This window comes from Abramis brama (genome assembly GCF_963993115.1).
Source record: "Abramis brama genome assembly, chromosome: 8".
Taxonomy (NCBI): domain Eukaryota; kingdom Metazoa; phylum Chordata; class Actinopteri; order Cypriniformes; family Leuciscidae; genus Abramis; species Abramis brama.
The window spans coordinates 33,767,047-33,783,103 of record NC_139970.1 but is presented as its reverse complement, the minus strand read 5'-3'; the positions used below and the strand labels follow the sequence as shown (position 1 = coordinate 33,783,103).

Here is a 16,057-nt window from a genome sequence, read left to right as displayed (position 1 = left end):
AGAATGTTCAATGACGTCGCATAACTGCCAGATTCAAACTGTGCTTTCGCGCGTTGGCTGGCGCTGAGCCAGAGTCGGACGCGTTCGCGTACGCGCGGACGCGCTGTCATATATCACAACTAAGCAGTGTTTTCAACTTCATAATGTTTATTTTAGGTTTCAGATATTTAAACACACATAAGCACGTGTAAAACAATACATTTGGAGTTTGTAAAATACACACTGATGTCTGTGGAAGCAGCCAAAAAAATCTTTTCAAATATAATTTGCCGACATGTGTTATTCATATCAGACAAACATAGTGGAAGTAACGTTAACTATAAAGTTTACTCTATTCTTCTCAGTTCACCGGCCACTTTCTTGCATTTATTTCGGGTGAAACTGATGAATTCACGTGCAGTAAATCCGACTGACAGGACAACATCGGAAAAAATCGGAATCGGCCTAGAAAATTGTAATCGGTGCATCTCTACATCAAATTATGTTTTAGGATATACAGTATCAAATCAAATTAGAAGAAAGTGTAAATAAAAAAATGTATTAAAAAAATGAATACCAAATAAAAAAATTCCAGTGAAAATTATGGATGCTTGTTTCCGCCACGGAATAAAACTATTTAAAAATAATTGCGACTTTTTTTATCTCACAATTCTGACTTTGCAAATCTTCAGAACTGGAAGACATAAGCTTGCATCAGAATTGCAAGTTATAAAGTCAGAATTGCAAGATATAAACTCGCAATTCTGACTTTTTTTCTCGCAACTGCAAATTTATATCATGCAATTCTGACTTTTTTTCTCAGAATTGTGAGATATAAACGAACAATTGCAAGTTATAAAGTCCAATTCTGAGGGGGGAAAAAGACTGACTTTTTCTGAAAAAAGTCAGATTTCCTTATAAAAAGACGCAATTACCTTTTTTTCTGTGGTCGGAAACAAGCTTTTATTTAAAGCAATGTCAAGGGGTAAGTTGAATAATTGGGGAATATGTGAGCAATTTACACTTCAAGTAAAACCATGTACAATAATGAGTTGTTTATTTAAAAAAATTAAAAAAAGTAAAATAAAATAAAAAGTATCCCAGAACTAAGATTTTATTATACCACATTCCAACAAGTATTTGAAAATGAAATATCAACTACTATGTCCTAGTAGTTGAGCAGACTTTTATATGGCTGAGGTAGCTTCTCAAGTGCATAAATTCATGTGGGAACCAATTTTTTTATTGTTTTCTTTGAAAGGTGGATTTTGCTTTGCCAGTGCTCCCTCAGACCTTTGGAAAAGATATTGGCTACCACTTCAAAAAGACCAGTGTATTTCCAAAGTATTTCCTGCATGTTCCTGCACAAAGCTTATTATGAACATTAGTTGAATCAGATGGCACATTACCCCACAGCTAACATTTTGGGAACTTTGTTTAATCATTAATGGATAATCTTTACCAAAACAATGACTTTTTTTCTTATCCGCATGTTTCAATCCTTGGCAACTGTATATGATTAGCCCATTCTAAACACATAGATAGATACATACATAAATAAATGACATGACAAAAATTGTGCACAGCTTTCTGGATTAAGAGGGCTACACAGTTTACTCACTGATTTTACCCCACTATCGTAAGCAACACAGTAACCTCAGGGTGCCCAATATGCACAAACACATGAATAAAATTGCCCATGTCAGTGGAGTGCTGTTAGTACACTCTTGCGATAGTAGTCTGTGCTGGCTTCCAAAACACATTAAATTCCACTGCACATTTTGTTGTGAAATGCAGATTGTAATGCATTTCCTATCGATACATAATCTATGGTAATGAGCTCCACAAAATCCCCACAATAAATACACCCGGAATCCATTCTAAAGCATTATAAATAAAACAGAGTGAACATGATTAATCTAAATGATAATAGAATACCAGTGGTGAGAATAGTTGACCCACTGTGCCTGGAATCTGTTATAAATTAAGCTCTTCTGGAAATGCCCTGCATCAACAGGAAGCAATTGGGCACACGGCTTTAGCATAAACTGATCAATCTTTTCGTGAATACAATTAAATATTAAAATTAGGACACTTTCATCACCCTAAAATGCCCAGCTACCATTCCTAGCACTTTGCATGTGAAGTCCAACCTGGAATTAAACAAGGCAAGGAACATAATCATGTGCAGGGTAATGCTGATTTTTGGCGAATGGAGATATGGGAATGTAGAGATGTTTAGGACATCATGATCTGTTTTGAGGCATTGTGGATTGGTGTAATGGTTACTTACATTTGTCCAGAACTTCATCAGAACCATCTGGGCAGTCTGGTTCCCCATCACAAAGCCAGTTCTCGGACACACAGGTCAGCTGGTCTCCGCACAGAAACTCTCCAACGTCACACAAAATGGGCTCTAATGAGAGAAGGTGGGTGGAGACAGAAATGGAGTATGGAATGAGGTGCAATACAGTCATTAAATGTCTAAATTACATGATTGTTTAATAAATATAATGATTAGTAAGTACATGTGAAATGCATGAAGTCATACAATGATTCATTATAGTGACATGAACGTAATGACAATTAATTTGACTGAACAGCCAGGCAGGAATAATCTGGATGTGTCTGAAGCCGAATAACTTATTCGAAAAGGCACAAATAATGGCTTCAAAACAAATGATGAATAATTCTGCCAAATAATAGAAGAAATGTTCAGCTGACAGTCACTCCTCGTGTTTTCTGGATAAGAGGTGAGCCAGGGGAAAGCACAATATTATACATAAAACTCTATCATCACTACGTAATAATGAGTGTGTGAAGTGAATGAGTGTAAACTTTATAAATGAATAGAGCGCAAATCAAATAGCCGTGTTACCATCTTCGTGAGTCTCTCAGAAATCAGAGCTTGGCAAGAGTAGCCTAATATCAACTAAAATACTACATCATACACGTTCTACTATTTTATATATGTATATTTAAATGATTTAAACCTTGTAGCCTATGATATGATAGCCTACACAAATTAATGAAATAGGCACAGCACAATCGCAAAATCAGGGTTGCTGTCTCTACGAGTCACTCCGAAACCAAACCAGCTCTCTGAGTCTCTGTCAAGAGTAATAATCTAAGATACTGAATATACACATTTTCTACTACTTGATATATGTCTATTTAAATGTTTTGAACCTTATATAAGGCGACACGATTTTTCTCTCTCACCCTCTCTCGGAGACGGCATTTATGTAGCTCCTTCATTTTATCATTTGTTCAGATTTGCATTTGAATTTCTTTGTTCTTCTGAACACAAAAGAATATATTTTTAAGAATATGAGTAATGAAACAGTTGACAGTAGCCATTGACTTCCATAGTATGTGGGAAAAAAATACTAAAATACTATGGAAGTCAATGGCACCCATCAACTGTTTTCACCCATCAATTTTTTTTTGTTCAGCAGAAGAAAGAAATTCATACAGGTTTGGAACAACTTGAGGGTGAATAAATGATGACAGAATTTTCATTTTTGGGAAAACTATCCCTTTAAGAGCAGTTTCTGACCATCACAAGAACATTTTTTCTCCATTCTCTTTTGTTATGAGTACAACAGCCTTGCAGTGATGCCCAACAATATTTACAAGAAAAATATGACTATTTGTCAGATCATCAAGTTTCAGGTATCACTCAAATGGGCCTTACATTTCACTTCTAAATCCCTGAATATCCAAACAGCATAATTTATAAACATATCAAAATGATTATTATCCAAAATGCTCCAATTCCAATTCCAGTTCCAAAATGTTGAGGCAGGAATGCAAGCAATAATTCTATGCATCACTGCTCTCTGTCCTTGCTATGGACCAGCACCACATTACCACACACACACACACACAATACCCGCTGAGCAAATTCACTATCAAGGGACAGAATTATAAATGTCAAACGGTTTCATCTTGCTCCCGGTTTCTCCATCTGTGTCTTTCTCTTTCAAGCTGCAAGCCTCAAAATTAGGCCACGACCTACTGTATATGGACAGATTTTCTCACTACACCTCGATGTTTAGTGCTGATAGTGGTCCATTTTGGAGCTTGTGTGTAGTTAGAATGGTTCCCATTTCCACATACTACGACAGAGGTCCACTGCTACATGCCAATGATTAATTCATATATTATACCTCTGCAGGAATAATATACCTTGTTCACACAGAAAAAAAGTAATTCGTCAGTAATTTTGTCTTGTTTACCTTTACAAATATCTAATACATCTTGATACATTTACTTGAGAAGCAAAATTACGCAAGATATAAAGTCTTGTTTTTGTTTTTTTTTTACTTTTATTTTTATCTGCCAGTGGGGTAAAAAAATAAACTTTAATTTAAAGGGCCGGTTTGGCAGACTATTTGAAACAAAGTCACTTAATTTTAATAAATCTTTACAGAAAACAACACTTGTTATCTTGAGGAAGAAAAATTAAATAGTGAGTTTTTTTGTTTTTTGGGGTTTTTTTCGCAGTGCAGGGTTGTTTTTAGTTGGCAAATCTACAGCACAATAAATCTACAAGTGAAGAATTTCGCTTTTAAAGAAACTGGAAAATCGATGCATGAAGTGGATGTATTGAAAAATTTGTCATTTACTCACCTTCATGTTGTTTAAAAATGGCTCAGTCCTGTTTTTGTTCAAACAATACAAATCAAAGGGGTTCAATGGCATTTGGACCCCAACATTCTTCGAAACATCTTTGTGTTCTGCAGTCAACATGTTTGAAATGACATGAGGGTGAGTAAATGATGACAGAATTTTCATTTTTATGTTTGAACTATGCCTTTTATATCTCACTTACAAATAGGAACTGAACAAAGCACATGTCCTATTGAACATGGCATTTGTGTTTTAAACTGGTGTTTTGTTAGAAATATGCAGACACGCATCTTCAGATGCAGCAACAAGGGAATTCAGCACAAGACAACTGATTTCACAAGTTCATTGCACATAATTTGAAAATCCCCACAAAAAATGTTATTGCACATCTTACAATAAGAGGCACCGCTGCATCTCTCTCCAGCATGACTAAAGATTAGTTCTATGGGGAAGAATGGATCTAGCAAATTGTTCAAGAGGTGGGTTCTTCTACAATTGATTCAGTTTCTTTAGAGGCACAGTGGCTCTGAAACTCGGCTGGTAATCTGGCCTGATTCAATTCAATGGCAGCTGCACATCAGTCAAAAAGCAATTACAGGGAATATGATGATGGCTGCCCTCTGTCCTTCATTCTTACTAACAAAAACAACAGCAATCCTGCGGCCCCCAATGAATAGTGACGGTGATTTGATTGTTGTAGTGGCTTTAAAAAGATGTGTCTATATTTTCGGATGAGTGGTTATTGAAATGGATTTCAAGCCAAAGTTATTGCCTAGTACAGTAAGCCTGGCTTCATATTTTGCAGTAAAATGTTCACTGACAGTTAAAAAAAAGTTCAACTGGAGGAAAAATCCAAGGAGAGAAAACGTTTGGCTACACAGTCAGGTCTCTCGATAAAAGATTTCCCAAGTCCAGTTTGAAGGCACCTTTGCAGCTGAATTGGTTACCATTTAAAATAAATAAATAAATAAATAAAACTTCCTTTTAGCTGAGGATAGATTCTTTTTCAAGCAGCAGAAACCCAGAGTGGCATCAGTCCACTGATGTGTACCTGCTTTCATGTTGGGATGCCCTTTAAAGCTTAGCCCAATTTGAATTATTGGAATGACCAGTGACCACTTTACCTTCCCTCTTACCAAAAGAGGCCTTCACTTCTTGACTCGAGTGTTTGATGCTTCCAAAGCTCTCTGTTTCAATAGATTCTCCTTAGACAGTTCAGAAAAACTGCAAGAAAACACTTCAAGCCTGTCAAGGAATAAAATCTTGCATCATTTGTTTTCGGAGGCAAAAACAGAATTTACATCTGAAAGGAGCAAATGCTACACCGAACTGCTAAATGTTGCGGTCATTCGGAGATAATTTTGAAGACATGAGGGAGGAAGATAAAAATAACAATGGAGCAAAATCGCCCCAACTCTTTGATGAGGTAGTGGTAACCCATTACCATAACAGTAGGAAATGTTCAGTGGAGCCTGGACTGGCATTCTATTATGAGCTTCATTTCTGACACAAGCTGCCACCTCGATGAGAAGAGAACTTTGGCTCATTAAAGCTCCTCAGCCTTTGTGTTCCGCCAGCTTTCAATATGCAAAACTGTGACAGGGAGCTGGTGAACAGAAGAGATGGCCTTCAGAACTCTGGATGGATGCTCTGCCAATCTTGTTTGATTATGAGAACAGTTGTCTGATGCTAAGCGCCTACGCCACATATAAGCTGAAGTCATTTACATGATTTTGTTGTTCAATGCAAAAATATACAGCTACCCATACAGCTATAAATCATATTTTTATATATATTTCAAATATATGCTAAATAAATGCACTGCGTGAGAAAAAAATATTGTTCAAGATAAAGGGCGAGAAAAATACATTTCTAATCTTACAATATAATGTGAGAAAATAAATATAGGCCTTTATGTTAGAAGTTGGACAGACTAGTCGACTTTAATGCTCTGCTATGACGCTTTAAACTTGACATCGACTAGTCGCTAATCATGGCCTATAGAGGGTGCAACCGGATAAGAAATATTCAATGTCCACTTTTACGCTCCGTTTCCAACAGTTAAAATGACAAATAAATGCATACTCAGAGAGCGCTAGGGTTGGGCGATGTCCCCTAAATTGGCAGTTGACGATGTTTACAGTAAAACATCGCGATGGACAATGATATCGTGGGGGGTGGGGTGGGGGGCTAATTTATAATCTTATTATTAAAACGTGCTTTTTTTCAATAAAATTTCAACAGTAGTAATTATTAGGTCCATAGACAACTAAAAACAAACATATATTCAGCAAACAATAAATAAGTTTCAATATGGAATTAATTGTGCAGGGCTTTCGCCGTGAGGTTGAGTTACCAACTAATGAGCATAAAACCTCTTTGTGTGCATGTGAGAGAGAGAGAGAGAGTGCACACAGTACTTACATCTACTGTGTTTACGGGAATACTCGACTTGGCATTTTGATATAGTTCTGTGTTTATTTGGCCGTTTTGGCACGCAACTGAAGACAAAGGCTACTATGCTTGTCCGTGTTGCGCTCGGAGCGCGCACAGCATCATGTCAGTAGAATTCAGTTCCCTTTCGCGACTTATCACGCTTTTAATATTTGTTTTCAATATAAAGCACATCCTGCTCTTTTCTTTCTCATTCATTCCTGTTTTGTTATTAATAACTTTAAACAGAATCGTCAACTGAAATATGCACGGATTATCAAAAATACGACACATTTATAGGACAGGTCTCTGTGGCAAAAGTGAAAGTACCAGCGGGTGAAATGTTTCAAAATGCCTCTTTGCACAGCAAAGCACCCGTTTCAATAAAAGGATATATTAAAGTTTATAAGTTTAGCCTACTTTAAAGTTTAGCTTATTGTACACGTAAATTAATCGCCATTCAAAACTAATGCACAGCTGCACTGTAGCGCACACACATACAGACAGTAGCTCACATATCACATGCAGATCGCACGCACACAGAAACAATCAATCAATCAATTATGTGATTTAACAATAAAATAGCTTAGAAACTGAAAAGTTCTAGCATATATTTCTTAGTAACTAAAACCCACAGCTTCACTATTAGTAGAGAGACGCTGCCAGGTAGAATTAATTATCACGCAATCACTCTCTCACTAATGCATTCATATAAATGTAATCTTTACTGTCCTACTTTATCTGTATCTTATTTAGAGCGAGCAGAAATCTGTGAGAACTATAACAACCTAAAGACAAAAGAACTGATAAAAATAAGCTGTTCTGTAGGAGTAATAGCCCTGTGGGCAGCGCGGTGTCATATGCCATAGCTGTGCACAAGGCAACTCGTGTTCGAGTCTCAGCTTGAGGTTCTGGCTTATTTGTTCATTAATGACGTCACCAGCGACTAGTCGACGTCAACTTGACTTTCATCACAAATGTCGACTAAAAAAAATCTGAATATTATATATATATATATATATATAATATATATCATTAATAGACGTCATTAATATATATATATATATATATATATATATATATATATATATATATATATATATATATATATATACAGTGCAATGCATAAGTGAATACACCCATGCTAAAGTTGACTAAAAAGAGGAATAAAAAATCATATTTTGGAAATTGAACTTAATGCCTTAATTTAAAAAATTAGGAAAAATCCAACCTTTAAGGACACCAATTTTCTTTGTGAATGAATAATGTATCGTAAATAAATAAATGTTCTTCCTTAAAATACATGGTGCATATAGGATACTATGCATCCTGATAAAGTTCCCTTGGCCTTTGGAATTAAAATAGCCCCACATCATCACATAGCCTTCACCATACCTAGAGATTGGCATGGGGTACTTTCCATAAGATCATCTCTCAATGCAAATCAAACTAGCTTTTAGGCTAACTGAAATAAAATCATGCCAATCTCTAGGTATGGTGAAGGCTATGTGATGATGTGGGGCTATTTTAATTCCAAAGGCCAAGGGAACTTTATCAGGATGCATAGTATCCTAAAAAATTTTTTTAAAAATACTTAAAAATAAAAATCTGCCTGCCTCTATGGGAATTTAACATAGGGGTGTACTCACTTATGCACCATGTATTTTAAGGAAGAACATTTATTTATTTACGATACATTATTCATTCACAAAGAAAATTGGTGTCCTTAAAGGTTGGATTTTTCCTAATTTTTTAAATTAAGGCATTAAGTTCAATTTCCAAAATATGATTTTTTATTCCTCTTTTTAGTCAACTTTAGCATGGGTGTATTCACTTATGCATTGCACTGTATATATATATTATTGGCAATTTAAATATAATTATATCTTGGACAAATTATATTTATATTGCCAATTTGTGTCCAAACTATATTTATGTAAATAGATTCTAACTTGTACATTAGCATAAAATATATATTTTTGCCAGATATACATAAATATTTGTAATTATTATTTGTATACATGTATTAATTTTTTTGCCATCTGGGAAAAGACAGATTCTGAGCTGTAAACAGAGTTAAAGCTAAAGAGAAGAAAACAAGAAAACAACTGTTTTAATTTACTTATTTACAATTGTGCGGACCATTAATGAGCCTGAATCAATGAAGCTCCAGTATAACCTTCAAAATGAATTGCTTCACATTTAATTCAAGCCTTAACCGGATGCTCAACAGCTGTTCAAGCCGCTTCAGTCTCATTATCTTTCCAACTGTTCTCTGTCATGCAACGCGGCCTAGACCGTTTCCTTACCTTGACAACCTACCGTGCCATGCTTTCTGATCGCAGCTATAATAAAAAAAAGACAACATCCCAATTTCCAAACTCAAGAAAGTCTGCTGAGCCACAGAGATCATTAGTGTCAATTAAAATCGAGCTGGCAGGGAAGAATTGTGTCAACAGAATGGAACTGTCCACTAACCCTTGCATCAAAAAGTTATTAGGACGTGTAACTAAAGTTGTATTTTCATGTGAAGGTCAATGTACATAGTAATATGTGACATTCTCCTAGTTGGATTTCACAGGAAATCTTGTTATAAGTCACTCTAAGGCTGTGAAAATCCTTTGAGATTAGTTATGATCCATATAATGCTTCTCTGACACTTGTGAACGGATAAAAATGATGCATCGTAAACCTTGCGTCTAACACAAACACATCCAACCGTCATCTGCTTCTGTTTTTGAGCTATACAATCCAAGATGGCCAATGAACGGTTTAATTCTCACCTTGACATATACTACATGGTATTTTGATCTAAATGTCAGCTGCCTCAGTTTTGATCAGAAAACCGTGATTAACATTAATATCATCTGACACCTATTATATAAATGTCTTGAGAATGTCATTCGGCAGCAAGATTCACCCATATAACACCAGTGAATGTCAAAGCCAAAATGTTTGTTCTGCTTCACTTTTCATTCATATTGATCTGCGTATCCACTGAAAAAGCACATCAAATGGGGTTCATAGAGACCACGCTTAGGGCTCCAGTTAGTGCCGATGTGCGGCTGACCAGCTGAATTCGAGGGGGGGAGGGGATAATGATGCTCGAAGGTGCCGCGCATTTACAAATTCCACAAGGCACTCCATCCAGGAAACACATCCTCTGCCAAAAGACCTTTACCATGGCAACTCTGAGCTAGTCGGACTGTGTGTAGCCAGGCTAGCAGAGAAATCAATGGGAAAGGACAACAGGGCCTTCATTAAGCTCTACCTGACCTTCACTTTTCCAGTGAGGTCATTTTTATTTTCGAAACAACAGCGGGGGCATGTCAACAAATTATCAAAGGGAATGCAGTCAGATTTTTAACAGCCATTGCCAGAGTAGCCGACTTCTTGGTATAATCTACCTTGTAAACAATGAATTATTCATGAGTGTGACTTTAAAAGTACAGTCCTCACAAGATATTCTTCCTTTCATTATGTTGCTTGATGCAAGACAAATAAAGGCACAATCTGATTCTCTGTACACATCAGATGGATTTAAACTCACAATACATTATAGGCGACTATGTGCATGTGTCAGAGTTATGTATACAGTGCAAATACAAAAGCAGATGCGTCAAAAGCTACAGTATACTGCAAGGGTTCTCAACCTTTTAAACACGTCTGAAACATTTTGTGACTTAACACTGCACCGGTCTAAAAAAAATTAAGCAACACGATTCTAAGTGGCGGCATTCTTAAGAAAACCAACCCATTTTACGATTTAGTTATTTAATCATTACTGACTTAAAGTGTGAAAAATAGACAATTTGAGGGCACTCAGTCAGTGACACTTATTTTAAGTAAAAATTGTTTCTCACAGGAGTGTACACCACTCAATCCACCTCAGGTAATGTTCATTGCAAAAAATAGAGTACGTCTTCACATAGACATATTCCAAGCTGTGAACAGAGATAAATCCAAAGAGAAGGTTAAAGAACAAAAAATAAAAGAAAAATTGAAATGAGCTTATATTTTATAGCTGTAGAAATTATGCTATAAATAAGACACAGTTCATATAAATCTCTCATGACTCATTTGCATCTAGTGACCTCTATATTTATCAGAATTGTGCGAAATCTCTTTCCTCCACTCAAGGTCATATTGACAGCTGGCATTCTTAACAATGCGGAGTCTCATTTATGGGTTTATATCCTTTCTCATGCCATGATTATCAATCAGGAAAGAAAATGGGCACTGAAGCAGACAGTATCTCAGTCACTCCATGAGGTGAACCACCAGTCAAGGTTCCCTAAACAACATGTCTTCCTGAGGTAGCCGTGAAGGGTTCTATTCTCTCAACATCATTGTTTCATTAAAGCCAAGAAAGATTGCCTCTGAAGCACTGATAACAGAAAAAAGCACTCAAAAAATACACTATAATATTTAAATTTGCACAATTAAAAGATGTTTTTTTGAGTTCCTTGAAATCCATATTACCCATTTTTAAGAAAGAGATAAGAGCCTTTTACTCAAATGAGCACTTGACAGAGACTTTTTTTTTTTTATCCACTTTAGACCATTATTTCCAGTAGGAGTCTCCCGTTGCGTGGGAAGCAGCAGAGGGGGGCTGTGTTTAAGATGCCAAAACTCTTCTGATATTGCAGCTTTGCAGTTTATCTGCCGATGAAATCAGCGGGTTCACGCAGTAGGAAATCTCCTTCAGAAGATCTGATTAGTCTCATTCCACTAAAATCGGGGAAGCGCATGTCATATCTAAATGCAAAGTTAGCGTAACAATATCAAGTTGGAGCCTAAAGCTGCTAATGATCCTGAATCTGAGGTAAAAAATAATGGGTTATAACTGATGTTTTGGCTGAAGTTAATATGTATGTAATCATTATCATGCATGTGGGTGGTAATAAGTACGGCTGAATGGGCTAATCTTATAAAGTGTTGCTCCGTATGCTGAGATCATTTGAAATGCTGCAGTATAATGTGGGTGGTTGCGAATTGCTGAATTAAACCGCTGTTCGCACTCTCAGGTGTTCTGTACAGTAAGGGTTTATCCCCAGAGGCAGTACAGGAGGTTAAAACTCTGACTATTCAGTTTGTCTATTTGCATCTTTCCATATTTATGTCATTATTTGGACTAACGGTCCTAATGGAGAAAAAGTCACTTAGCTAATTTGCATAAACCCAGGATACCGCAATTATCAACAGACCCTGCCATTCTCCAGAGACTTTAGAGCTATCCGCTCTTACCAACAATTAACATAACCGCTTCATCTATTGGCATGCATTTAAACTAAGGCTTTTTTCCACCTTTTACAAGACCATACAAAAACTAGAGCAAATTCAGTCACTATTAAATCCATAAATTATTAGATAAACTACAAAAAAGCACATCGCTTTTGAATTATGAAGCCCTTGATTTCCAGGCAAGGGCTGGTACAGTCATTGCCGCAGGTCTAGAAGCTCAATGAGATAAGGAAATGATGAACGAACTAAAGAATCATTACACAGGGTTGAGTGTGAGAAGTTTTCTTCCCATGGGCTTAAAGCATGGCTTCTATTTGTAATTACCTAAACTGCTTTTTAGCAGCTCATTGACATGCTTTGAGCAAAAGAAAAGGATAAAGTGAAAAGGAAACCTAAGTTTGTTCTGAAGTCTAAAAAGGGAAAAATCCATATAACCTCCAGAAACAGAGTGTGAAAGATAATAAAAAAAAAACATTGCTTCAAAGCTTATTGACAGATGTTTTAAGTGCACTATTGTCTAATAACAGCTTAGAACTTTTGACAAAAGATTAAAAACTATTTCAAAAGCTCTTAAAAGAGATGTTTTTGAAGCCTGATGTCAGATTCAAAATGAAAGTATGCTATCAGAAAGTCCAAACTGTTTTGACAACCATTAATAGTGACAAGGAGCCAATGATTTTTTTCAACAAAATCAATATTAGCTTTACTGTTATATGGGTCCGGTTAGACTCTAATAAACAAGTAGAAGAGCAAAACGAGGCCTGAATGCTTCATTTAAATCCATCATGTGAGTCGATCACCGCTTTTTAAAAGCCTAATAAATTGTGAGAACGGAGAGAGGGTATGGCACATCTAAGGCTGCAAATGATTCAATCAATTAGCTACTGTATATCTGCTTCTGCAGGTAGAAGAATGGAGGACATAAAAGAATCTGCTGTGAAAGACCTCTAGAGAGCAGTAAAGTTTGACCTGGCATTAACTATAGAGGAAATGAAGTAATATGGGAGGCTGTGTTAAGATAAGACGGTCATATGCACAAGCATGATTCGTCGAAATGGTGCACGTACGGAGCATGTGAGTGTTAAGGGTCATAAAGTCTCTGTCATGCTGAATGGCAATTGGCTGAATTGATTTCACACAATCTTGAACCTCAGGGCTCAGTATTGATCCCGCTAGCTTTTGATTTTCACACACAATGAACACTCACACAACAGCCCATTTCAAATGATCCATCTTCAACAGCCCGAGGTAAGATAAAAGCAACTGAACTTAAGTATTTTTAAAAAGTTTTCAAAGATTAAAATGCACGCAAATACAGACTCTGTCAGTCTAGAAAACTAGAACAGTAATACATTATACAAACAATGATGGGCTATAAATTGGAAAATTGGCTATTTGCAATAAGCAGAAATGGTATCTAATTACAGGGGTCGGACTCATTACTTGACATGTGACCTATTCATACAGCCAGTTAACAATGTCGTTAGCAGCACTGTGCATTGTTAAAAAGGATAATATCCAGACACGCAGTTCATCATAATTATAGCATGTAATAGCAGGTATAGCATCTAATACATACAGCAGATGCATATGAATAAATCTAGTTCCATTGTCAGGGAGGTAGAGCTTCACTGAAAGATGATTCATAACTGACTGACATAAAGCGCTTTGAAATTTAATTGTTTTATTATGCAGGCAAATAAATATGTTAATCATAATGCATTCACACCACGGACGATTACAATAATACTTGGGGAATACAACACAGTCAGAGACAAAGCATTGATGATTTTGAATTATGACTGAATGATGAAATGCCATAAATCAGGATAAATGATTTAGAGGTGCAAGATATATTGCCGGCTGATATATTTGGTATAACTATGCATTTCCTTGGTACATTATTGTTTAAGTAAACAAGAGCATATTAGTAATATTTAAATCACAGACATTAGTTACAACTACATTAGTAACAATGTTGAACCTCACAACCTCACAATTCATATTATTCAGTTTTCTATTCAGTAATATGTCTTTTTGGGCCTTCAAATGCATCTGTATTCAAACTGTGCGTGAGGTGGTGACAGCCCGAGTGCTACAGTGATGGTGTGCTCATTAAAGGCCAGCGAAAGGGTTTTTCTCCTGGGAAACCCTTAGATGTGTGGATAAAGCTGTACACAGGAAAGGAAATATATGTCCTTTTCAACTAGTGTCAGTAGCCAACTTGTCTTTTCATTCAGCACACATTTGCTTCACCAATGTTTTCCATTTTGTTTCCATTGTGCCAGTTTTGCTTGTTTCCCACCCTCGGCATCTCATTCTGAGCATATTTGCTTTCTACGTTTACACGTATTATTTACGAATGTGACATTTGGGATCGCTTCCAAACTTCAGTTTATAATATTTAAAACAACAGTAACAGAGAAAGATTATTTTTGTGGTATCTGGACTGACATACAGTCCATTTTCTAACATTCATTATTAACTCTGAAAATGCCTGAAGGACTAAAATACCAAATGTCTTGGATCTCCAAAAAAAAGAAGAAAAAAAAAAAGAAGAAGAAATAAAATTAGATAAAATTAAGTTATGGTAAGTCATCATGGGAACATCGTTAAAAAGGCACAGAATTGTTTGGTATTTTAAGAACAATTTTCCTTTATTATCTAATGCACTTTGTATAAACCCAGACTTCACCAAGCATTTCATATAAACCTAAATTTCTGATCCTCGCTTTATACTAGGGGTGTAACAATATATCACGTCACAATTATATCGCAATACAAAAATGCAACAATATGTATTGTGGATAGTGACAATATGTATTGTTCACCCAAAATGAAAAGTACTGTGTGTGAAAAAAATTCAAGTTTACAGTGTTGTAGTGTCAGTACTACATTAAACTACTATATAATGTTGAATATAATGTATAATATTTGTGGGTCCTGATAATGCCAAATGTCTTATGTTACCAGTAAAAAGTGGTTTACCTTATTTTAAATATATCTAGTCAGTGAAAGATTCTGGAGCTGAAAAATTCTGTATTTTAGGCTTCAGAATAATGCATTTTTTTATTCTGGTGTCACCATTGTCCTGTGAATTGGGTTACCAGCACCAAGTCTAAGCCTATTAATTTACACCCACAATGTAGTATCAAATTTAGCATTTTAATCAACAGTTAATTTTTTGTTAACCTTTTACCATATGTCTTGGAGTATCAAAATAATATTGTATCGGGAGTTCAATATCGTGATTTATACTAATCGAATCGTGACATGAGGGTATTGTTACACCCCTAATTTATACTAATCAGATCTTGTGGGTAATGTCCTCCAACCTCAATGCTCTTTATTAAATGTCTAGTGCTACACATTCACAACATAAATTTGGTGCATGCATTTCCTAGTAATTGTTTTATGGGATAATTTAAAAAGGTTAGTACATTTCTATGAAGGTTAGTAAGTATTTTGACTGCACATCCTTAGAGATGCTGACTAACCTCAAACATTTCAACACTAAATTTAATAAAACCACTTTCAAGCTCATTTCAGCCTATTCATTTGAGGCTTATTCATTTTGCTTATAGTGGAATCAGATCATTTTTGCGGAAGACTCAATACAAAATACACTGCTTCCAAAGTGGATCTAAAATAGCAGCCAAAAAGACCTGGTACGAAGCCTGTCACTGAAAAAGAGCCATGTCACTTCAGCTATTCCAGACACAAATAATGCTGTTCACTTTTTCCACCCTAAAAGGCTCAGAGAGCC

General features: G+C 35.9%; 1 protein-coding gene across 1 annotated transcript in view; it reads right to left on the bottom strand.

Annotated features, from left to right (window-relative positions):
* lrp1bb (low density lipoprotein receptor-related protein 1Bb) overlaps positions 1–16,057 on the bottom strand; it is a 302,189-nt gene that overhangs the window by 206,584 nt on the left and 79,548 nt on the right. The window contains exon 2 of the mRNA XM_084123162.1: positions 2,273–2,395. Coding sequence (XP_083979288.1) covers positions 2,273–2,395 — 123 coding nt within the window. The remainder of the gene's footprint in view (positions 1–2,272; positions 2,396–16,057) is intronic.